Genomic DNA, 25,960 nt, shown 5'->3' with positions numbered 1-25,960 from the left:
TCCATGTCTAGTACAGATAATAATAATGCTATGCATCTGGTCTGCCCTCTTGACTGATTACTACATATTACAGTGCAGTTCCAGTGCAGCAGCTAAAAACAGGTTCAGGTGACAAACTGCAGTTATGGACATTGAAGCTTAATGGAAGTTGTGTTCCCTTTTATAAAGAGAATTTGCAACGTATGTAAAGTAGAAGGTCCAGTGTACAGCATGAACAGTATATATTACGACATTCCGTTTCAGCATAGAGCAGAAGGAAATATGAGAGAACCGTACTCCTATTAACTGAAATTTACTCTTTGCAAACTACCTCATGAAAGGATAGCAAAGCATTATTTACAATGTGCTGAGATGTGCCTTTCCTTAGGACAAGGTTGTGTTTTGATTATCTTTGGCATGTGATAGAGCTATTGTTTTAGACTTAATGTCACAGACTTTACTGCAACATCTTAATTTACATGATCACTGTTAAAAGAAACAGCTGGAGAAATGCCTTGTGCTTTCATCTACACAGTATTGTGTAGAGCAGATGGTCTATCGTGCATCCCTGTTTTTTTTGTGTGTATGCATGCTCTTTTCTAATGGCATTAGCTATGGAATTTGTGAGATGCAAGTGAATCTTAATGATGTCATGTGATTCATTTTCTGCTCAATAGTAGGATGCCATTTTTGGACAGAAAAGCTCAACTCAAGAATGAGTCTACAAAGGTTTGAAGGGATTGTAATTATAGCTGTCCTGGTTAGCTAGACCTTATTTACTTGCTTCATAATACTAAATAAATTAAATTTAAAAGGCAAACTAATTAAAATTTTATTAGCATAAATATTCTTCAAGTGTATAATTAACATTTGGAAAAAGATAATGTTGATGTGGCACTTAGTAGGTTTTGGCCAAGTATTAAATGTTTATCTATGAATAAAAAAGACCTGAAAAAGAATTTGGGAAAAAAAAATGTAAAGGACTAGAAGCTTGGTGGCACAACACAGATGAGACTAAATCTGAAAGAATTTGTTGCACAGAAATGTATTTCTCTCTCCATTCTGAACTTTTTTCTTCATTTTTGTCTGAACCTTCTGTTCTAATAATTATGTTAGTTTTGCAGGGAGGGTACTGGAGTAGAATTAGAAGCATACACACACTTTGAATCTGGTATGGCAATTTCTATGAAGGTATCAATAAATTCTGATGATCCTGTGAGCCTCTCACAGTACAGGGCCCACTTCAAATATAAATAATTACATAAAAGTATCCATCTTTATTTTGTGTTCTGTGAATATTTTTGCAAATCAAATGCAAAAGCTCAATGTCCATGAGCACAAGTATGAGCAAATGAAAATGCTCAGCTGAATTTTACAGTAAATTATCAGGAATTACTCTTTTTTATGTTCACCTTGTTTTTGCCCCAGTCCCTTTCTTCTCTGACCTTACTAACAGTATTCTCCAGAAAAAAAAATAATAAAATACTTCATTAGACTCTGTTGTCCATCTGTTTAAAGTGCCTCAAGACTGATGACAAGTGAGTTACGTTCCATTGTGAAGGGTTTCAAGTACTGGCTAGTCTCAAACCTCTTTCTATTGAAGTCATAGCAAGTCTTGTATGCTTCAACTCAGTGGTAAATCAAGAACCATCTGGAAGACAGTGTTAAAGCGGAATACAGATGGCAGATTGCTAAACTCATTCTCCATTTCAAGCAGCAAAGTCTAAATCACTGCAATCAATTGTATGGGTGTGAATCTCCACAGATAGCCATGTTGTTCCCTCCCAATAAATATAAAGTGTACGGACTTGTTACAGTGTAATGGTCTCTCTTTACATGACTAAAGAATTGAAAAGTAGAGAATTAATATAGGTGAATTTTAAAGCTCATGAAGGAGACAAGCTGTGATGTTCTGTGGATAGATGTTCTGAGGTTTTGTTTCCATTCTTCAGTGTGATCAAGAATGGAACAGGTGAACTCACTCAAGTACACTGGTTATTTTGATGCAAGCTTAACACCCATAAGCAAATCCAGCAGGCTGAGAAACAAAGGTTAGATAATAAGGGCTACTGTGTTTATGAGAGATATGCAAGACTTTTCAACCTTTTTGTGGCTCAGATATAGCATGCTTTCTAATAGAGCTCTTCTGAATTTGGTGCCTTGCTAAGAAGTGTAGGCTCTTCGGTTTTTGCAGGTTAGAGCAGCCCAGTCCTTCTCCTGTTCCAGAATCCAGTCTGAAGAGTTGAATTCGGTGTGCAGATCACAGAGCAGCATAAACTGCAATCAGTAGACTCACAGGAGTCTGGTAGGTTGTGGCTTCTGGTTTCATACAGTTTTACAGCTAGGTGTGACATGGTAACACTGCAAGTCAACAATTTCCACCAAGAGACCATTTTTAAGGATTCATTAGAGGCAAATAAGAGCAAATGAAGAAAAAAAATCCTTCTTATTTTAGTAGAGTATTAAGCCTCTCTTCTTCTGACAAAAGAAGGTGAGAATTTCATATAATTTCATCATTCTTCATTCATTTGGGAAGAGATGAGACCTTACAGTAGTAAAAAATAGGAAGGTGCCCTAATAAGGGGTGGTGACTGGTTGAACTGATATAATCATGGGAATTTAAAATAAAAACTGAGATCATCTGTGAGAGATAAGAATGTAATTGCCAGCCATAGTTTACAGAATAAGATATTATTGCTACCAAAATTGGAAGCACACCTAATATCTAAAGTAGCTTTTAAAGGCCCAGGGACATTTAAATTGTTCGATCACCATGAAATGTCTTTCTTTTTCTTCCGTTCAATTATCCAGGAAGAAAAGCAGCAGGTACAAACTATATGTTTTCAGGTAACAGATTTTTGTTCTGAGGTTTCTAGTTCTTAGGAGTTTTGACAGGACCAGAAATACCAGATCTCTTCTCTTGCAGTACTACATCCAAAACTCTCTGGAACAAAGGTAATCAAGATGCACAAGTGTAAGAAGAGGAAATAGCCTGCTGTTCTGACAAGGCTATTAGAGGCTTTTGTGTTAGTTGAGAGGGAAGGTCTGGGGTATACCTATTGCCTGTTTGTTGAAAGTGGGGAAAGATGAAAAGGTGATTGCAGAATTTTCCTTTTGAACTAGGCTACAGCTTTTGGGAAATAATGATCTTTTACAAGTTTAGCATCAGTTCATCTCTTACCTGCATTTCTGAGAGCTGTACAAGGGGAAGAAATATCCCTGTATTATTAAAGTGCTTCCATTCTTACAGCTGATTTTGAAATGTTGGTCATGGACTCAAAGAATCTAAAAATAAACCATACCAATTAAACTCCTGGCTATTCATTGCAGAGTCCGCTCTAAATCTAGTAGAGGCAATTGTTAACATTAAGTGCTTACTAATTGCACTGATATTTGAATGTCCTGTCTGGCCTGATCAGACAAGAACTTCTATACCAACAACAAGCAACACCCAACTATGTCATGCTGTTCAGGGGCCAAATTCACACTACCACTTCCAAATCCTGTGATCAGGTTTGGCATAACAGAGTGAGAATATCATGAAAGTGTCTTACTGCTGGAACAGTACTGGCTTAAACTAGAGCTATCAGCGTTCTCCTTCCTTTCAGGTCTTGCAGCCTCAGCTGTCCAACTTGTGTCAATGCACTAGTTCTGCAATAGCAGGTGCATTTGTTATCAACAATCAAATAGCACCAGTCTTGACTCATTTTTTGAGATGGGATGGGAAACCTCACATTTATGTGTCTATATGGGTGGTGTCTTCAAGTCCTGTCAATCCAGCACTTGTTCTAGGGCACCTGAGTAGCTGGTCTAAGAGTAACAGTTCCTCCTGTGTGCACACGGACACATAGTTTAAGGTCTCCATTGATAGTTCAAGAGATGTTCTCTGCTGCTTGTCTAGATTTGGCACTTTGCAATCAAATATGTTGAAGAAATTGTTTAATGTTACATTTCCCTAAGGGTAGCTCAAAGTCTATATTGTTATTTAGGAAGTAATGATAGTCATGATTCAGCTCCTTTTCCTCCTGTACTGTAGGGTTCAGTAAATAATAAAGCAGTTTTTTAGGACTGCCTTTGCTTCTACTTTACTCAGACCTAGCTGGACTAGCTTGGAGGGTGATACAGGTTTCTAGCTGTTCTGCCCTTGATGGCCCTTTCCTTTCTATGTGCATCAGAGAGGACTCATTGGTGTCACCTTACTTATTTTCTTTGGTATAGCTCACAGTGTAGATAGACTGCACTTTAGAATAAATACTGTCCTCTCACTTCTCTGCAGAGTCCAACATTCAGTGTGCCAGGCCCTTTAAAAGAAGCCTCTGTAGTCTGTGGTGGGTCACCCAGGTCAACTAACGTAATTCCATGTAAATTCTGAATTACAGACTACTTATTATTATGGCTATGAAGCTATGAATGGTGCACAGGGATCTATTGTCAGAATATTAAAGGATGGTTAACAAATGGTAGTTTACTTGTAATTGAAGGATGCAATTCACCTCTTTCTGTTAGAAAATTGTTTTTTGTGGCAAGGTCATTTCCTGAGTCATGAAACCCTAGCTTTGTTAACGTTTGTTTTCACTTTGTGATCACCTATAAGCTAGGGAAGACATGCTACTGTTATCTATGAGCAGTGACAAGAAATTTAAATAGGACTGGTGGTGTTTGTTCACCTACAAGTGAAGAAAAATATTCATGAGCCAGATTACTTTACATCTCGCATCTCAAGGCACAGAAGTTCTAGGAACTTGTACTGAAAATATCAAAGTTGAACACAGTGCAGTGAGTTTGTTGCAGCTCTTTGCATAATGAGCTATGAAGCTACAAAACCTGAGATGTTTGAACTTTTGTTTAGATCCACCATTATGACTTTCTAATTGGTTGCTGTTATCATTGCTGCTACAAAGGTGCCTGCCTTGCTGAACAGAATCAGGGTTCCAGTGACATGCAAATAAATAAAAAGTAATATACCCTCTTCAAAGAAATTCCTCCAGATGGACACAAAGGGAAAGGAAACAAAAATAGCCTGGTTATGCTACATCATGTTACATCATGTTACAATGTTACATCACCCTATAGGCCCCATTATCAATGCTCATGATGTGTTTCTTGTAATGAGGGAGCAGCTGTACCACTGGACAGCCTCTTTGGCATACCATCGTCATCTTGACTGAGTATCTTGTGACATGGAGAACAAGAATCAGAAAATGATAATAAGCTATGAGAACAGTTATTATGAGGTCTTTTCCCAGTATCAGAGAATAAGCTGAAATCTGCAAGAAAAAATAGAACTCTAATATCTTTAGAGGGTAATTATTAATAAAAATAGCCAGAATAGTACAGAATCTGTACAAATTATTTTCTTAAGATAGCAGAAAGGTCAGTTAAATTTAATGGAAGCCTTTCTATCGCTACAGTAGAAGGCTTAAGTAACCAAACTCAAAAAGACAGCTTTCACCCAAAATGAAGAAACAGGTTAGGGCTGGTTTAGAATAAAATGATAGGCAACATCAGTGAGATGGTGTAATTTTCATCCAGAGTTCTATTTTATGAAGTCTGGGTGAAGAATTCATCAAATTTGTTCATCAAAAAGTTCATCAAATTTTGAGGTTTGTTCTGAGGTACAAGCCTCAGAACAAGAAATAGAAAATAAGTTTTCAGACTTTATTTAGCCAATTACTTTAATGGTTACTTGAAAGAACTGTTGACTTCAGCTAGCAAGTGGAGTGGTGGCTTGCAGGTGTTAAGACTGAATCCAACACTTGTAGCAGGTTTTGGATCCCCCCTCCAATGGTTTTAATCTTGTCAGCTGCCTAGTTGCCTTTTTTTTTTTTTTTAAGTCTGAAATATTTACTGTTCATGAAAGGCAGCAGATTGGCAGTACTAAAGAATAAAATCCTCATTTTATCTACATAACAGATGTTTACCATCTGCTCTGCCAAAGTACCTCAATCTGGCTTGAATTCCTTGTGAGGAGAGCCCAGACTAGTGCTCATCCCCTTGCCTGCATTGAGACGACCAAAACTATAAGGTTGTTGCTCATAGAAACTCCATATCAGAGGACCAAGATCTATAGCTCTTACTCCAGAGAGCAGTCTTTACTCTGGAAAATGTGCTCTTGACTTTTGTTTCTTGATATTACATTTTAAGGGATGAAAAATCAGATGTGTAAGGGAATAGTGCTAGTGATGAATTACATTTCTAATAGCAGCCTAAAGGTTGGAGACTAGAACAAACATACTGCAAGACCTGGATAACCCAGGTAGAGCAAACACAGTTAGTCCTCTTGGACATCTGCAGCACCTCTTGCCTCCACAAAATAAAGTAAGGTTCAGGTTGAGAGCATAATATTATAATAATAATAATTTTTTTTTCTCTCCTTGTGGACACTGAGACTGAATCCAAAGTCCCTCTGTGGGTTTTATCTTCATCTACTTCCTTATTACTTTAAAATAAACACTTGTAATTCAGCATAGGTACTGTCCAGGATGGCTCATTGAGTTATTACACAGTAAGTATTCCCAGCTCTTTTTCCAAGACAAAGCATGGCTGAGATTCTGCTAGGAAAACTAAATGGCAGAGAGGAATGGGACTCCTGACAAAAAGATCACCTTGTGTAAAGACCTATAGTATAATGAGACTGACAGACAACATGCATGGTAATTTCTGCCTACAGAGAACACTGCCTTTCAGCTTAATAGAAATATAAGTGTTTCCTCATAACTGTTAAATTATTTACCTGTAGAAAAATCTTTTCAGAAAGGTAAACAATTATGTTTACAAAAAAAAAAAAAGTCATTTAGACTTTTAGGATAGAGGAGTTGCATCCTAAATTAATCCTTGTGAATGTGGTTATGATGTAATTAGTACTCAGGCTTGACTATATTTTGAGAGTCTACTTTCTTTACTGGAGTTGTTATAGAACCACTGAGAGTATTAAATTCCCCATATTTCCATTTCCCATTCTTGATGTAACTGTACTATTTTTAACAAGGGAGTCAAGCAACTCGTTTCATTTTTAATAGGCTTTGTGCATATAGTCCGTTGTGTGCTTAGCAAATTTTTAATGCACTGACCCCTGAAAGTCACTTTGCATCCTGTGTCCCAGACATTCTCCTCCTCATCACTGAACTTCAGATATTTCAGAACAACAGTTCTAGGAAGACAGTATATCCTGCAGACTTTGCTACAAAAATACCAGCAATTGATCACCTACTCTATGCCCTAGCCAAGCTTTAGATGAGCACTTCAGGGTAGTTTCTGATGTTTCTAAACTCTAGAAGAGGTCTTAGCTTAAGGAGCATCCAGATTTATCCATTATTACTTTTTAACCTCTGCAGGATAAATGAGGACAGGAAGGAGAAAAAGGTTGAGAAATGACAGTTGCTGAGCTGAAGTGCCAGAGAAAATGAGTACACGGAGTTACACAGTTCAATGCAGCTTCAGAACTAAGAGCTAACAGAGACCAATATTGAATAAGGTCCAACACTTGGCACTTTCTTTTGTCAATTAGTTGAAAAATAGTGTTTCCCTGCACAGAGTAAAGACATCTTCCTGCTTTTTCTGAAGCTGTAACTCACTGTGTCTTAGAATCTTATAGCACAAATTTTCTCTTAATCTCTTGTTGTAACCCAGCTGGCTATCTTTTGTCTCTCATGTTGATTCTAAGTCCATCTCACTGTGTGACTTTGAAGGAGTTAGCCATCTCTTAATGTGGGTTATCAGAGTATTTCTTCCTCTCCACAACTAATATTTTAATTTGGAAACATTAGAATAAAACGCCTGTGAGGAGAGTCAAAGTGTAACTTTATCAAATGTACAGGCTCCAACCGCAAACAAATCCTTGAGAAGAAAATTGGCAGAAAGCCTTTACCTTGTGCTCAGCAGCCACAGCTGCTAAAACAAAAATAGTAGCTTTTCTGCCTCACAAGACTGGTAAGTGTGCAGTGGGAGGATAGTTCTGCCTCCGACCTCTCTTTGGCACTTGGAAGTTCAGGAAGATACCCAGCATAAGGGATTGGGTCACAGCATTTTCATTGATGCTAATTCAGAAAGCAGCATATATTATTGTGTGCTAAGGGAGGGCACACACTTGGATAGGACTGGATGGAAATCCTTGCCTCATTTATGGACACAGTACAGATTGCTTTGTCCACAAACTCAAACCTGTGATTGTCCTGACAGTAGTCAGCCCCTCCTTGCAACAAGAAACTGCAACTTGAACCTCACACTCTGCTGAAGCTGAATCCTTCCTGCAGGTCTCAGGCAAGAAAATGCAGCCTGTATTCTGGTACCCCATTTCTGTTGCTGCTGCACACCCTCTCATGCTTTTCTGCTGACATCCTGTGTGGTGCTTCATTCTTCCTTCTTGCAGGGAAAAGCTTTGGCTCTGCTTAATGCATGCACAACAACCCATGGACACTACGACTTGCATATATGAGAACAAATGTTTTGTCTTTACTTGTGCAATAATAGAGGAATAAATCAAATAATTGCTGTAGAATCCCTACAGGCTCAAGAAGTTCTTCTGAAATGTCTTCACTGAGAAGAAATGTAGAGCAAAAAGGAAATGATTAGAAACAACATGAGCAGAAAGTGTAACTGACAGTAGAACTATCTGTATAACTAGGCTTCTGTTCAAAATAATCTTGCATTGATGCATATGTAAATAAGTTGATTAGCATGAAGACTGATATTCTCTGATTAAAGTGCTTCTGACCTGTGATTTTCACAGATTCATGTGACTTTTCTTGCCCTGAAAATCTTAGACTGTGAATTTCAGCTTTAGAAAGGTTATCACCATTCACAGTTATGAAGAAACCTTGAAAACACCAAGTGAAAGTTTCCTGGTACTGAAGGGTCTATAAAAAGAACTCAATGACGCAAATTCAGTATCTTTTTTTAGCCAGTCTCATCACCTTTCCACATATGATGTTGGCATTATTGCTCTTTAGCCGCAATATGGGCACAGCATGATGTGCAGCAATGTAAATTTCCTTATTGCACCAACCCCTTCTGTGTTCTGATGGCGGGACAGGCCTTCAGTTTCTCTTGCCTTCTGACATGTTGATGATGGGCCAAAAAATAATAATAATAATAATAATTTTAAAAGTCCAGAAAAATCTGTGCATTATATAAGATAACTGTGAGTCAAAGGATAGGACTGAAAGTTTCACTTGCTACTTTTCTGAACATTAATGTGATTTAAGGAACAGAAATAAATAAAAACAAAACAAAAAAAACCCTGAAAGCAACCACAAGTGAGCAAAATAATATAAGCAAAAAGTTTCTCCCTAGAGCCTGCTGCTAGACTTGTCATTGTATTCAGATCTGCTAAAGTTGATTTATCTTTTTTATGAATCTCAGAGCCACAAGAACAGCATTTGTTGCAATCCAGTACTACTCATGCCTCATTCCCAAGAAAGAAACCTCTTTCCCAGCCTGCCTAGTGGTGATTGTTACATGGTGTTGGAAAGTACAGTAGATTAACGTGGGGAATAGGAGAAGATTCGAGATTTTATTGACACTAATGGGTACTTTTTTTTTTCTTTCTTTCTTTTTCTCTTTCTTTTTGGAACATATCAAGCTTATTGGAATCCTGTTTCTTCAAATATTTTTTCTGTTCCTGGAATTACTGTCATCTCAGCGGGATAGGAAGAGAATCATCAGTTCTCACATCTGATCTGGCTGTACATTCAGAATTAATGGAGAGGGAGAGCTTTATGATAGGAAAAAGAATCTGAAAGATAGTGTGAGAAACACAGAAGAAATGGGATTTTCAACATGACTGAATCAAGGGAATATTTTTAAGAGCTGCTATACAAATGAAAATACCTGTGGTTTGTCTGCTGTCATTACTGCAGGGACCACGGTAGTGAAGTGGCACATCTGCACAGTTACAATATCACAAAAACTAGATGTGCTGTACCCAATGATTCTATTAGCAAGGTTCCAGCACATGACCTTGAATCAGTTTGTTTATACAAAAGTACTTGTAGGCACAGAACCATACTATTAACTCTAGACAGTTAAGCGAAGCCTCTAGGTTGGCAGCCTAGCCACCCTAGGCTCTATCTGGGAGCCACATAAAGAAAGAAGCTCCTTTAAAGTATGATTCAGGTTTGAGATGGGCAGAGTTGCAATTCAGAGGTGTTTGTCTCTGTTGATGAGACAGGACAAGTAGGCCACCAACTCAGACATCTTGTTAAGTCATTTGAAGTTCTGTGAGCAAACGCCAGATCCTAGTTCACTGATATAAAATATAATAATAGAAAATAATTGATGATGGATCTCTTGATAGACAATATTAGGACCCTAACAAAAGCACGATAAGATTCAGAGGAATGCACCTGTTCTGTCACCAGTAGCACAACTGACACAAATTGAGTATGAGAAGCAGTAAGGTTTCTTTTGAACACCATGCTACCTTTTAAAGACCGTATCATAAAGATAAGTCTAAATGATTGAAAGAAGAACATGAGAAGAACAGCATCTTCTCTACCTCCTTAAAAATGTCCATCCAAACTAAGTCCATCTCAATTCCACCTAAGATTTCTCACTAAAAACAGATGATTAAGTAGGATCTTGATTAAGTAGGATTTTGATTTTAAGTTGGTGTTAGAGATATTGAAGCTGTATCCAACAGCTAAGAGACTTAAACTATGCAACTAGATAAAAGCTAAATATAGAATTGCTGACAAATACATTATGCAATTAATCGTCCTGATTTCCATTGTTCTGAATTGCATACTCTGTACAGTCCAGCAATTGTAAGAAATAATTTTTGTTGCTATTGTTGTTGTTGTTTTGGGGAAAAAAATAGAAAAAAAAACACACCATAAAAACTCATTTTATTGAGACCTTCAGATTGTCAGGTGGAATAGAAAAATAGGCAACAGAGATGATAGAGATGTGAATACACTCAGCATTTCACAGGTCTAAATGCTTAAGGAGACCCAGGGACTGTGTTTTTTTGTTACAAATTCCTTAATTTACTGTGTTTTTTTTTTTTTTAATCAGACAAGTGAAGAAAATTAATACAATGTATAAAATTTTTAGTTTCCCAGTGTTCTTATATCTTGTGTTTTATTTGCTTATTCAGATTTATTTGGATGTAAAATTGGTGTTTGGGCTATTTTATGTTTGTATTTTTCCCCGTCATTTGAGATCACCAAAACAAGGAAACGGGTAGAAACAGGAATTGTTTACCAGATTTCCTTTTTTTTGGTCAAAATAGTAGTCCTCTGTTGTTATTTACTCTTCCTATACATTTATAACTTCCAGTCCTTTAGCAGAGATGTGAGAGGTAATGGCTTTTAAGAGAAACTTAAAAGTGGCCCTGTGGCCTGTGTGTTTTAAACACAGGCTTAGACCTTCACACCTCTGAAAAGTCTTCAAGTAATGAAAAACATCTGATGCAGTCAAGAGGCCCTAAATAGCAAATATGTCATGGAAAATATAAATGGTGCTTTATAGAATATGATTAATGTTGATGTTCATTATGATAACATCTTATAGGAAAAATGTACTGCCGATAACTTATGAAACATAAGCTGCTAGAGAGCTGTTCTCATCTTTATATGCAAGATACTGTGTGCATGCAGTACAATCTCTATATAATTTGAAATTGTTAAATCCTGTTAAAAATTGTCACCATAACTAGGTAATTGTTGCATTTATGTCTGTCTTTGTAAAACTGTATTGGTCATGGGTTTATGCATGTATATAACCAGTTTTCAAGGAAGAACATTGTAACAGGTTTTGATCATACATTAAGACTTTATTGATTTAATACATGATCTGTATTTGGCACAGTTAATCTAATCTATTTGTACCTAATCTACAGGTACAATTGACTTTTCCATGTCATTCTCCTAGTGGATCTATAGTCATTTATAGCTATTTATAACTGGTGGAACTACTAGTATTTCAGTAAGGCTTGGAGTGTTAAGCCAGTTAAAATAAGTTTATTATATTTGTCTATGATTTAATGGACAGAAATATGTGTATGTTTCAGGAAATGTCTGATCACCTGCACAGACAATTGTGGTTCATATACACTACATTCAGCACATTTGTGTGGCATTGAATTTACTGCACAAAACGTCACAGACTTGGTTTATTTGTGGTGTGCAGAGTAATCATCATTCAAAACACACTGGGTTTACTTGGCCATTCCAACTGCAGTATAATTGTACGTAAACTTTTGAAGATCCTTATATTTAACCTATACAACATTTCCATGCAAAACTAGAATAAAGGTCTAAGTAAGTACAGGCATACAGCTAAGATGACGGCCAGGATTTCAAAGGTATGTAGGCAGAGAAATATTCAGAAATGTACATCTGTTACTTTTAGAAGTACCCACTGAGCTCAGTATCTTCCTAGGTGCTGCATCCCACTCTCTCTGTATCTTCCAGCCTCTCTTCTTAGGGGTTCAGCAGTCTGGAATTCAAGGCCTAGCAATGACCAACAGCCCAGATGTGTAACCTTGGCTCAGACTGACGAGAAAATTCCTGAATTGTCAGAGAGTTTGAAAAAGCCTGTAGCATAGATCCATGAAAGATAAAAATGAGGTGAAACACAAATGTAAAATTCAAGGGACTCAGGAAGAAAAATTGTAACACAAAGAGGTATAACCTTCTAAAGGAGTCTAAAGATGGCAACAGGAACATGAAACATGAAGCATGATCATGAATATAAAGCACAAAGGAAAACACGAACACTCCTGGGAGCAACAGAAGCTGACCTACCCTCCCTGCTTCATGATTACATGGTTAGCAAAAAATCTTTGTACATCCTATGTTGGGAATGACAAGCATATTAGTGCTCATCCCAGTAGCTTGTTAATAGCTGCCTCTGGTATGTTAGGCAACAAATAATTCCTATGTATTTCTGAGTTGTACATATTCTGCATAAAAGAGATTCTGTAGGCATGGTGAAAGATGCCTGAACAGAGCGATTCAGTGAATTGAAAAAGAAAGAAGCCACTGGTATGTAAGGAACTCAGGTGGCTATCGCATGACATTAGTAGCTTGACATTAATAGAGTAAATTTGGTGAAGCCTTAGGCTGCAGCATGAACTCTGCGTAACCTGAACATGGTATATTGGTTGATTGAGCAACGGTGAGTGACATTGTGTGGGGGTCTGGGTGGATGCCGATGAGTGAAGGGGGGGATGTGCTGGCTAAGGATGGTGCCAGATAGGAGCCTGACACCAGAGATAACAGAAACCATCCTGCCCTGAAACAAAGAACAGCCAATCTGAAGGAACATAATGTATATGTGTCAAGAATTGATTGACTACGGCAAATGAAACAAAGATTGCACAGATCTCAGGGAAAGATTCAAGTGAGGTCCCTCCCTGGAGGCACCCAGCTTGAGCTGATATACAGGTACCATTAAATTCTTGCTGCTTTAAATAAGAGTTGACTCTTAGAATGAATTTCAGATGCCTGGGGAGATCCATTCTGCTAGGGTAAAAAACGGGATCCCCTAACAATGATAACAACAATGCCTAAATTACTGAAGAGGTATTGAAGAAAAAATATTTTTGAGAATTGAACTTCTACAAATTTCTGAATGTATTTTACCTGGAAAAAAATGTTAAAATCAATGTCCTTTGTGAGAGTAATTAAACTGCATATCATCTGACTTGCAAGTATGCTAAGTGTCTTCTTCTCAGACCTCTGTGAGATGTGTAGGTGTTTCAGAATTTAAGAACACAAGACCAATTATATTTAACGGATGAATCAAAGGTATAAATACTTGGAAGTGATCTATACTGACAGTCAAATATTTTCAAATGTTCCTTTTCTGAACTGGGAGTTTGTATTCCTAACAGATCACCAAGTTAACTGGTCTGAAACTGACTTTAGAGCTTTCCTAGTATTGTACCTGAAATGTGAGCTTGTTATTTCAATTTGAAGTGGAAGGCTTCCTGTATTGTCCACAAATAAACTGAATTTTGTCAGAATATATTTACAAAGGAAGATAGTGAATATAAAAGATGTTATTGAATGAAAAGCTAGGACTCTTCTGAGAGACTGCCTTTTTAAACACAGAGTTACAGTTTTTAATTTACTTAATCACAATACCAACAGAGAAATATATAAATGTTTGATGTGATATCAGACTTTAAACAGGATGTTATTCTTCAGTATATCAGTCCACATCAGCTCAGTATTGTCTTCTCTGACATAGTTCTATAACTCTTACAACTCTGTGCAAAGAAATGAAAGTCATAGCATAACATGCAGTTTGAATTTATGTAAATATGTAACTTTGTGTGTGCATTTCTATATATATATGCATACATAAAGACATACATGCAATAAGTAATTTTGTAAGCAAACATATTGAAGTGTGGCTGAAATGACAAATGATCTCAATGCTAGGACAGTTATTCAATTATTAATAGCGTAGCCTTGATGATCCTGAACTAGCATTGTGTATTGTATTTGCATTTTAGTCTTTATGTGATGAGTAAAGTAACTTTCTTATTTTGAAATATTGTTAGAGTAGAAACTGTTGTGTCAATGTGATTGGATATCTTGGCAGTTCATTAATAGTCAGAGTCTGAAATGATACTCCTACAGCAGATTGCCCAGGACCATATCCAGATGGATTCTGAAGATCTCCAAGTAAGGAGATTCCACTACTTCTCTGGGCAACCATTCTGGTGTCTTGTCACCCACTCAGTAAATAAGCGCTTCCCAATGTTAAGACCAAACCTCTTATGTTCCAGTTTGTGCCTATTGCCTCTTGTCCTACCACTGGGCACCACTGGCTTCATCCTCTTTGCACCCTCCCTTTAGGTATTTATAGACATTGACAAGATCCCTTCTAAGGCTCCTCTTCTCCATGCTGAACAATCCCAACACTCTCAGCCTCTCTTCATAGGATTCTACAATAAATTATCATGCTGAGAGCTGCTTTCACACAGAAGCATAGCAGGGTGTTCAGTATTTCTTTCATTATTAATAGAACACTTGTTACAGAATCACAGAATCACAGAATCGTCTAAGTTGGAAGAGACCTCCAAGATCATCTAGTCCAACCTCTGCCCTAACACTAACAAGTCCTCCACTAAACCATATCACTAAGGGCTACATCTAAACGTCTTTTAAAGACCTCCAGGGATGGCGACTCAACCACCTCCCTGGGCAGCCCATTCCAATGCCTAACAACCCTTTCAGTAAAGAAGTTCTTCCTAACATCCAACCTAAACATCCCCTGGTGCAACTTTAGCCCATTCCCCTTCGTCCTGTCACCAGGCACATGGGAGAATAGACCAACCCCCACCTCGCTACAGCCTCCTTTAAGGTACCTATAGAGAGCGATAAGGTCGCCCCTGAGCCTCCTCTTCTCCAGGCTAAACAACCCCAGCTCCCTCAGCCGCTCCTCGTAAGACTTGTTCTCCAGACCCCTCACCAGCTTCGTTGCCCTTCTCTGGACTCTCTTGAGCACCTCCATGTCCTTCTTGTAGCGAGGGGCCCGAAACTGAACACAGTACTCGAGGTGAGGTCTCACCAGAGCCAAGTACAGGGGGACAATCACCTCCTTAGACCTGCTGGCCACACTGCTTCTTATGCAAGCCAGGATGCTGTTGGCCTTCTTGGCCACCTGAGCACACTGCTGGATCATATTCAGCCGACTACCAACCAGTACTCCCAGGTCCTTCTCCGCCAGGCAGCTTTCCAGCCACTCATCTCCCAGCCTGTAGCTCTGCTTGGGGTTGTTACGCCCCAGATGCAGGACCCGGCACTTGGCCTTGTTGAACTTCATGCAGTTGACCTCAGCCCATCGGTCCAGCCTATCCAGATCCTCCTGCAGAGCCTTCCTGCCCTCGAGCAGATCGACACACGCACCTAACTTGGTGTCATCTGCAAACTTACTGAGGGTGCACTCGATCCCCTCATCCAGGTCATCGATAAGGATATTAAAGAGGACCAGCCCCAGCACTGAGCCCTGGGGGACTCCACTAGTAACCGGCCTCCAACTGGATTTGGCTCCATTCACCACAACTCTTTGGGCCCGGCCATCCAGCCAGTTTTTGACCCAACAAAGTGTACGCCAGTCCAAGCCATGAGCAGCCAGTTTCTCGAGGAGAATGTTGTGGGAAATGGTGTCAAAAGCCTTACTGAAGTCAAGGTAGACCACATCCACAGCCTTCCCCTCATCCACCAAGCGCGTCACTTGGTCATAGAAGGAGATCAGGTTCGTCAAGCAGGACCTACCTTTCATAAATCCATGCTGACTGGGCCTGATCGCCTGGTTGCCCTGCAAGTGCCACGTGATGACAGTCAAGATAATCTGCTCCATGAGCTTCCCTGGCACTGAGGTCAAACTAACAGGCCTATAGTTCCCCGGGTCTACCCTCTGGCCCTTCTTGTAGATGGGCGTCACGTTTGCTAGCCGCCAGTCGACTGGAACCTCCCCTGATAGCCAGGACTGCCGATAAATAATGGAAAGCGGCTTGGCCAGCTCCTCCGCCAGTTCGCTCAGTACCCTCGGGTGGATCCCATCCGGCCCCATCGACTTGCGTACATCCAAGTGTCGTAGCAGGTCGCCAACCATTTCCTCATGGATAGTGAGGGCCACATCCTGCTCCCCATCCCCTTCCACCAGCTCAGGGTACCAGGTATCCAGAGAACAACCAGTCTTGCCGCTAAAGACTGAGGCAAAGAAAGCATTGAGCACCTCAGCCTTTTCCTCATCTTTTGTAACTAAGTGTTAAAGTGTTCAAAAATCTTCATCAATATATGTTCAACTCCAGTAGGATCTGAACTGCACCTGTTAAAAAGGTAGCTACATATTTTATTTCAAAAGCAGTTGGTGATAACCATGATGATAAAAACCAAGCTTGTACAGCTTTGTGAATAAGCTTTTGTTATTCCACAGCCATCTTTTAAACATAGTTAAGAAAGGGATAAGAGAAAATATGCTCCTAACATTTCATACAATCATGTAATGATCAACCCTCAATTCTTGAGCAAAATCACTTGACATTCATCTTTTTTAATACAGTCATTATATACAAATATGAGCTGTTTTTGACTGTATGAATCACAGAATTGTAGAATATCCTGAGTTGGAAGGGACCCACAAGGATCATCAAGCCCAACTCCGAGCTCCACAGAGGACCATCCAAAAAAACAAACTATATTTTCGAGAGTGTTGTCCAAGTGCTTCTTGAATTCCAGTAGGCCTAGTGCTGTGACCACTTTGCTGGGGAGCCTGTTCCATTGCTCAACCACCTTCTCAGTGAAGAACCTTTTCCTAACATCTAGCCTGAACCTCCCCTGATGCAGCTTCATGCCATTTCCTGGTATCCTATTGCTGGTCACCAGACAGGAGATCAGCGCCTGTACCTCTGCTTCCCCTAATGAGGAAGCTGTAGGTCCCCATGAGGTCTCCCCTCAGTCTCCTCTTCTCTAGGCTGCTGAAAAACCAAGTGAATTTAGTCATTCTTCATACGTCTAGCCCTCTAGACCCTCACCATCTTTGTAGCCTACCTTTGGACACTCTCTAATAGTTTTAAGTTCTTCTTATATTGTGACGCCCAAACCTGTACACAGTACTCAATGTGAGGCCACACCAGTGCAGTGTAGAGCAGAACAATTGTGTCCCTTGACTGGCTATCAATGCTGTGCCTGATGCACCCCCAGATACGGTAGGCCCTTCTGGCTGCCAGGGCCCACTGTTGACTCATAATCAGCTTGCCATCAACCAAAAGCCCCAGAGCCCTTTCCACAGGTTTCCACAGGGGCTTTCTCCAGCCCCTTGTCACCCAGTCTGCACATATATCCAGGGACGTCCCCTCCCTGTTGCTCTTGTAAAACTTCATGTAGTTGGTGATTGCCCAGCCCTCTAATTTGTCAAGATCTCTCTCTGCTGAAACAGGTGCACTTACATCAGGGTAAACCTGTTTTGAGGTCTTAGAATACTCAACTCTATCTGCTGAAAAAATATCTTGCAAGCAAAAACACTGCTGCCTTCCAACTTACAAGGGAACAAAGACATGTTTTATGAGTTTAATGAGAAGCACTGTTGGCTCTCTTTTGAGAAAAGAACAGACCTATCATATAGGAAGATGGCACAGAGATTTTTTTTTTTCTTTAACAAAATAATTAACTTGAGGCTACATGACAGCACACCTTCTGTTTAAAAAAAAAATTAGAAGAAAAGTTTCACATTTTTGTGAAAATCAGATAGTAATAAATAATAGCACCTTCTTTGCTTGAAATCCTTATCTATACTTATCTCCTTTAGGGTTCATCTGCTTAAATAAAAATTCTCTTAATAGAATAGTAATGTAGTTAAAAAAAGCTAGGAAAATGATCTTCACAGTAATATTCAGAGTAGATGACAGAATCAAGATTATATGCATCAGGTTCAGCAAGGACAATTTGACTGTGATCAAATATGAAGGTGAGAAGGTGCATGAGGTGGAACTGTGGTGAGTTGATGCTGAGCTGCTGCTCAAGATCCTGATACTGAGACTGATGGGAAGTAGTGTTCCATTTCCTCTGGTTCTACTCATTGGAGAGGTGATTGGGATGGATCTTAGAAAACAATATGTGTGTGTGCATGGCAACGAGAGTGCATGAAAAGTTTTCACTATCAGAGTCTCTCTCTTTTTATAAAGTAAACCTAGCAGTGTCTGGGTGATACTTCTCCACTTGTGTCAATAAAACTAACGTGGTTTCAAAATGAACACCCTTAATGAGATCTGATTTGAATGCAATGCCTATACCAAAGGCCTGTTAGGCAGAAGAAATGTATTGTCCATCGTGATCACAAAAAGAGGAAACAGGAAGGGCTTGAGAAAAAAAGTTATATTTTTAAATCTAAGTTAAAGCTAAGATGATGGCTAAATATTGCCACATAAAAGTCAGAAACAGACACCTAAATTTTAGTTGGAGCCACTATAAATCAACACCAATGAGGTGGTGACTGATTTTTTGTTATGAAGAAGAGGAGGCATTTATGAAATATAAATTAGGAGTAAGTATTGCCCAGTCCATGAACTGGATCCATTTCCTGCTGCCCTTTCCTCTGCGAGTTTTTAAACATGGAAAGGACTATGCTGATTCCAGATAAATTGCTTCTGAAGCATTGTCATAACTATGTGGCAGGTGATGGTGCCACGTCATGTTTTATAGTCAGATATACACACTGTCAGATGGCTAAACTACAGACATTCCCTTTTCCAGATGCTTACTTATCACATGTTGTGGAAGGGCATCTGTTTTGAACAGATGTACTTCCAGTCAGGTCTGTGAAATACTTCCAAGCTTCTGTGAGAGATTAGCCCATCCTGACCTTCTGCTAATAGAGAATGAAAAGAGATGAGAACTGAATACAGGGTACTTAAGAATTCCCCATAAAAAATGGGAAAAGCATGAGGAAAGCATCCATTGGTGCACACTGAAAAACAGGGAAGGAAGCCATTCAAGAGCTGAACCTTGAGGTAAAAGCAGAAACTCTCCAAAATACATAAGGTGTGTTATGTTTTCTGACTCAATTGGCTTTGCTGGATAATGATCAATGAAATATCATTCTCATTACACAATATGTTGAGTCAATCATTTCTGAGCTTAACCATTGATTAACCATTTGTGAGACAGTGCTGGAGCTGGTAAAAACAAATTTCAATGGAGAATTTCAAGGAAGCTCTAATACACTAAATGAGGAAGCAGCCCTGGTGACAAAGGACATGGGAAAGACCAAGGTACTCAGTGTGTTCTTCACCACGGTCATTTCTAGTAAGATCAGCCTTCAGGAATCCCATGTCACAGAGAACACAGGAGCCTGGATCAAGGAAGCTTCATTCTCACTTGGAGAAGGATCAGATTGGGGAACGTTTTAGACTGATCAGACATACATACATCCCAGAAGTCTAACAGGATGTATCCGCATGTGCTGAGGGTGTCATTGCAGGGCCACTCTATAATCTTTGATCATGCTGACCAGGAGAGATTCCTGAAGATTGGAAAAAAAAGAAATGTCTTTTCATTGTTCAAAAAGAGCAAGGAGGATTGAGGAAACTACAGGCCAGTCAGCCCCACCTCAATTCCTGGGAAGCTTATGGAGCAAATAATCTTGGAAACCACTTCCAGGATTATGTCCACATGAAAGACATGAAGGTGACCATGAGTAGTCAGCATGGAATTACAAAGGGGAAATTGAGCTTAAGAAAACTGATCTAGTTTTCTACATCTGATGAGGTAACTGGCTTGGCTGATAAGGGAAGAGCACTGGATGTTGTCTTGACTTTTGACACTGTCTCCCATATACAAGCTGATGAACTATGGGTTAAATAACTGGATAAAGAGGTGGACTGAAAACTGTCTAACAGCCATGCCCAGTGGGTAGTGATCAGCAGAAAAGAGTCCAGCTGGAGGTCAGTCACTAGTGATGTACCTCCAGGGGTCAATACTGGGTCATATACAGCTTAACGTATTTGCTGGTGACCTGGATGATGGGGCAGAGTGTACCCTCAACAAATTTTCAGATGACACAGAATTGTGAAGAGTGTCTAATAAAACCACTTCAGATGTGTTGCCATTCAGGGGGACCTGGACTGGCTGGAGAAATGTGCATAAACAATCTCATGATACTGTAACAGTTACACTCATCTGTATGGGGAAGCATGTCCATTATGTCTGTTAACTCAAATCTTCAAAAGATTTTTTTTTCTAACCAGAACCTAAGGTTTATATAATAGGACCTGCAAGGAGGAGTCTATTTTTTTACCATTGATAAATTGCCTAATCTCTCTTTTCTCTGCAGTACAACAGACTTCTTTTCTATCAACACTGCAAAGTCTTCAGCATGAGAATTGCATCTTATGAAGTCACTGTGCATTCTACAAAATGATCCCAGTTTCAGGTCCTAGAATTTAAGTTTTGCCACTTTTAAATTAATGTTCGCCACTTTGAAGTGAATAACTAACCTATTACATGTAGATGCGTATATTTTTTGGATGTGTACATAAACCTTGGCACTTTTTGCTATTCCTTTCACCTGGCACAAGTTCACCAGACACACTCATGCACACATCTCCTTTGGAAATCTCACTTCTTTTAATTTCTTTCCCACCACTGATATCAGGCCTACTATTAATATGGCTTCCATGAATATCCACTTACATTTAATATAAAAGACTCCACAAACTGACATCCATGGCAGGTCAGCACTGTGACATTTGAGAAATCTTCATGTGTATGTTCTACAAAGAACAATTTATCTTTTATTTTGTTTTCTGTCTGAATGCATTTGATTATCTGTAGAGAACCCAATTCTGGACCTTTATTTATGCAAACAGACCTGATTTATGTATACAAGCCTTCTTTCTTGACTAAAGATACATAGATTAATTTTTTATATTGTTTTTCTGAGAGATTCTACAGCTTTTGTTCCAATGAACAATGTTCTCTTGAAGTTCATGGGATGGCCTAGGGGAATAAAAACTTTCTAAGTAATTGTTTTCATTTTGCAGTCTTTGAAATCTGAAAAACATTATCTGAAACCATTTTAGCAAGTTTTATATTAGTGGGACCCCTATTGCCTTCATTGAGGCTCTAAACACAAAGGACTTTTGAAGGTTTTATTTCCATTGACATTTACTATTCTACAAAGCACTTAGACTCCTATAAACACAAGAAAAAAAGCAAAAACTGTTCCAGTTAAAACTCTGGCAGACAGACTGATAGACTGATATCTGGCTGTTATCAGCACACTTACATAATTGTTGAATAAAATTACAGAACTATTTTTAGCTTGATCCAATATCCATCTGCACTTGTGGGAAGACTTCTATTCACTTAACTAGGCTTTGGATCAAGATACAAAGCTGTGGGTATACTTATAATGTAGATGTTTGTACAATCTGGTAGCAAGGTAAACTTACTCTTGTAAGTTTATTGTTGAGATATTGCTTTTTTACTACCTTGTGTCCTTGTTTGCAGAATATAGTGAGTATTGACATAGTGTAGCTTTGGTTTTCGTTTGTCTATATTTGCTGTCATCACCTCTTAAAGGTTTTGGGGCTAAGAAGATAGCATGATGGTCATCAGAGGGGAATCAAAAGAGTAAAATGTTTCTCATACAGGGTCCATGTTCTCTGTTTTAACATATTTTTTGTAAACTGTTCTACTACTGAAACAGTATACTTGCCATATTCGACCTTGAAAAGATTAACATTCTTTTAGTTGTGGTAGATTTCAACAAAACAATATATTTTACTGTGACTTTGTGTCATATGTTCACTAGGAACTTCAAATCAATCTGAATAAGAACTATAATGTTTTTTGGAATGATTTGCCAGTGGGACGTTTTGACCATTTGTTAAGTGTTTTAACTGTTCATCTCTCTCTGGATGACATTTTTCAAATCATGCCTGTCACCATGGCAACAAAATACTTCAGAAATTCAATGAGTATCAGAACCTGAACATTAGGGAAAACCAACTGGTTTCAAATGAAGCAAATTTATACCAATTCCTAATTTTCTCCTACACCACGACAACTCCAAAACTGAGGTGCTTTGATCTGCATTCCTTCTGTCACAGAACATTTGATAACCTCAAAAGAAAGCTAGAGAAATATAGGTTTGAAGGTCAAACTGGTATCATATGACTTTGCTAAATATAGATGCTTGACTAGTGAAAGAGCTTCAAAGGTCCTGGCATATTTTATCTGGAGCATTTCTAAGACCTCTCAGAACAAAACAGAGCTTAACATCACTAAGCTGAAAATTAATAAAATAGGAAATATCTTGGCACGTGTTATGAGTATAACACTTCTGGTTTTAAGGCACATTAGAAGATGCCTAATCTACAACATTTTCACTCTCATTTCACAAATCTGTCACTGGTGGATACTCTGAGGAGAGGAAGCACAGCATTTTAATATAGTCCTGTATGCAGCATTGTAATGAAACTTATCGCTAAGAAAGCCTTCTCCATAACAGCACATTGCAGTGTGTACAGCATTGCACAAACAGAAAAACAAAGCTGTTTAAACAACAAAAATGTACTAATACAGAGCTGAAATAGAAGAGGAATATTTAAAAAGCTTCTCTCACCTATTTGTCTGCTACTATCTAAAGATGATTTTCACTGAATAGGGGCTTTAAAATGAACTGGTTATGCTTGTATATTTCTCCCTGCAATACGGTCCAGTATCCTGGGTCATTTAATGTAATACATTCTGTCAGTACTATGACAGTTTACAGATGTGCAGCTAGACTTCTTGCTACATAGATGTTTCTTCTGCAAACGGTACTCTATGGAGTTGTAATGCAGTAACAGGCATGTTCTTTGATTTACTGCTTACATTAAACTACTTTAAGATAATTCTGGTCTTCATCTGGCATGGCAAAGCAGGCATATTTATAAACATCAAGCAAATCTTTCTTAGCAGAGGGAGCACTATTGCCCTATTAGGAGGAGTAACATGGGATTCATGAGGGAGCAGGATACCTACTGTGAGGACTAATTGAAAGCAGGAGGCATTTGGCAGAGACATGGAAAGAAGCATGAGGGGGAAGTCATGTTCTCACTAATACTGAAGCGGTGCTTTTGTTCTTTATTATCTGCAGGGCAATGGGAAGGAGGGTCAGTGTTGCCTGTGGATGTAATGGCAAAGCCGTTGAAGTTGATTGGGGTGCAATATCCTCGGGGGCCTGCACATGGCTGTGCTGTATGTCGCGTAACCATACGTTAAATGTTCAGTGGGAGTCTTAGGCACAGTCTATTAATAGAAACGGGGAGTTTGGCACGCATTAGCACATTTGCCTGCCTCCTTCTCACATGCTCCCAGAGAAACTGGGATTGCATCCTGCATCCTTCTGCTTTCCCAGAGCTGAGACACTGCATACCGCTGTATCATTTGAGAAGACTCAGTCAGGTCAAGACAACCCTAGGGAAGCAAATGAGGGCTGTTGCTGAGATGGGAAAGGTTGAGGGAACCAAACGTTATTTGGGGGAGGGGGGCAGCTGATTTCTTGAAGAAAAAATGGAGAGCTCGCAGGATACCCCCTTGGCCCGAATGAAATGCAAAGCTCAGATGAGCCGGGCACAAGGGGAAATGCTCTTCCTGCCCTCCGCTCTTTGCTCAGGCAGTTGCACTTGGTGATATCTGGGGTGCTGCAGAGATATATTTTCCTTAACTCCCCCAAGTAGTCCTGCCCCACCACTGCATTCTCTCGGGCGAAAGAAACACTAGGAGCTGGCCAGGGTGCTGTAGAAAAAGACCTTCTTTGTCCACGACAGCCTCCTCAAACATACAGTAACAGCCCCCTTTCCCTTACCGCCGCCCCCCCTCCTTCTCCGTTCCCCATAGCGACACAAAGCCTCTCCTCTAACCAGCCCGCTCTCGCTCACCGAGCCTCCCGGCAAGAAGCCGTAGAGCAGCTGCTTCCGGGAAGCCGCCTGAGCGACGAGACGGTCCAGCCGGGCGCAAAGTTCTCTGCCAGGGGGGAACGGAGCGGGAGGGTGGGAGCACATGCAGAAAACCACAGAACAGCGGAGGCAGGGACATGCCGAAGGATCCAGGAAAGTTTATCTGCGCTTACTGCTGTTTCTGCTAAGGGAGCCCGGGGGGTGGGGGAGTTGGGGTGCAGGGCTTTGCCTCGCGTCCTTACCTCAGTGCTCTCGGCAGCGTTCTCCGCCATTTTCCTCCTCAGGAGCAGGCAGCGGGAGGAGTGTTTCATTCCCATAAGAGCTAGCCAAGGGGTTGGGGCTTCGGGGTTGGTGTTTTGTTTTATGTTTTCAAAGATTTCCGGACACTTGTGTGTGCCAAAGGACAGGGAGAAAAATATTACGGAAAGCAGCAATAAATCAGTCTTCTCTGTTCTTTCCGCTTCGTCCACAGGAATGTTTGTCTTCTTTTGGCATCAGGAGCTCCTTGGGCACTTGCAAGTTCTCCTCTTTTCCTCTCACTTGCACTTCTAGTAGGCTCTTAAGATGATCAGAGAGGCGGCACACACTCTTCAGGTTAAACTAAAGGGCTGTCGGGTTGCGAATCCTCCCCTTCAGAGAAAGCAGTCAGGCTAAACAGGAGAGAAGCACCAGCTGAACCGAACTTGGGCGTGCAGTGACCAGCTGGGCATCTTTGTGTCCTGTGGGTATTCTTCCAGAGGCAGAGGGAGCCAGAGACAAAGCAACAGGACAAGGAAATCATAGCCCTTTAGTTTCCTTCTTTGGGCTTCTTTTTCTCTAGGTCTCCAGGAAACTTCCTTTAAAGACGATCACAGTATTTGCCACTGTCTTTCCATTAATGTCTTCTGAAACAGCAGTCTTTCTGCTCCCTTTCCACTTTTGTTAAATGCTCAGTGCCCTTCTCTGGGAATTGCACTCACGTGACTTTTGTAGAAAAGCATTATCTCAAGCTCCCCCCACTCGTTGCCTACGCCCTCTCATACACAGGCACGCACCCACGCACACCCACGTTGTCTCCCTCTCACACAGGCATGCAACATTTTCCATCCTGTCTCATCTTTCAAATCAGCAATACTTTTCTTTGCAAAGACACTCATCAAGGATCTTATAGGGCTGTTGAAGAAGCCTACTTCAGCTTCTTTCCTCCGAGTTCTTTGCTCCAAGTAGCAAACCTGGTTTCTTAATTTATCTTAATCTCCTGTATGTGCACCCATCTTCTGTTTCGCTTGAATTTTTCAGCAAGATCCACACCATCGGATAACCATGAATTGTAAAAATACAGTTTCAGGTTGGATGCAGCTACCGCTGAAAAAGGTGGGTGGGAGGGAGGGTGAGAGGGGGGTGGGGAAGAAGAGGTCTCGCTGGGGCTAAGGATGTTTTGTAAGCTTGGATTATTTATTTATTCATTTATTAGATGTCTTTACCTAATGCCATCTTCCTCCGTGACAATGCATCACAACGTTCCACTCATTTTGTTGACATGTTTATCGAGCTGTCGTTCCTCCATCCCCTCCATCGCTTTCTCCTTTTTAGTTCGGA

General features: G+C 39.9%; 1 protein-coding gene across 3 annotated transcripts in view; it reads right to left on the bottom strand.

Moving 5' to 3' along the window:
• The window catches only part of PRMT8 (protein arginine methyltransferase 8), a 76,065-nt gene extending 50,594 nt beyond the window's left edge, over nt 1-25,471 (bottom strand). Inside the window, exon 1 of one of the 3 annotated variants that reach the window (XR_013945480.1) lies at nt 24,625-25,471. Coding sequence is in view for 2 of the 3 variants with exons in the window: in XM_080577362.1 (XP_080433488.1) it covers nt 24,625-24,699 (75 nt within the window). In the remaining variant the exon portion in view is untranslated. The remainder of the gene's footprint in view (nt 1-24,624) is intronic. The other 2 variants (XM_080577362.1, XM_080577361.1) reach the window with 2 other exon arrangements.
• Between the last annotated feature and the right edge of the window lie 489 nt (nt 25,472-25,960).

Source organism: Anser brachyrhynchus, assembly GCF_964034855.1.
Source record: "Anser brachyrhynchus genome assembly, chromosome: 1".
Lineage (NCBI taxonomy): Eukaryota > Metazoa > Chordata > Aves > Anseriformes > Anatidae > Anser > Anser brachyrhynchus.
The sequence above is the reverse complement of the archived record's forward strand: the minus strand, read 5'-3'. Positions and strand labels throughout refer to the sequence as shown.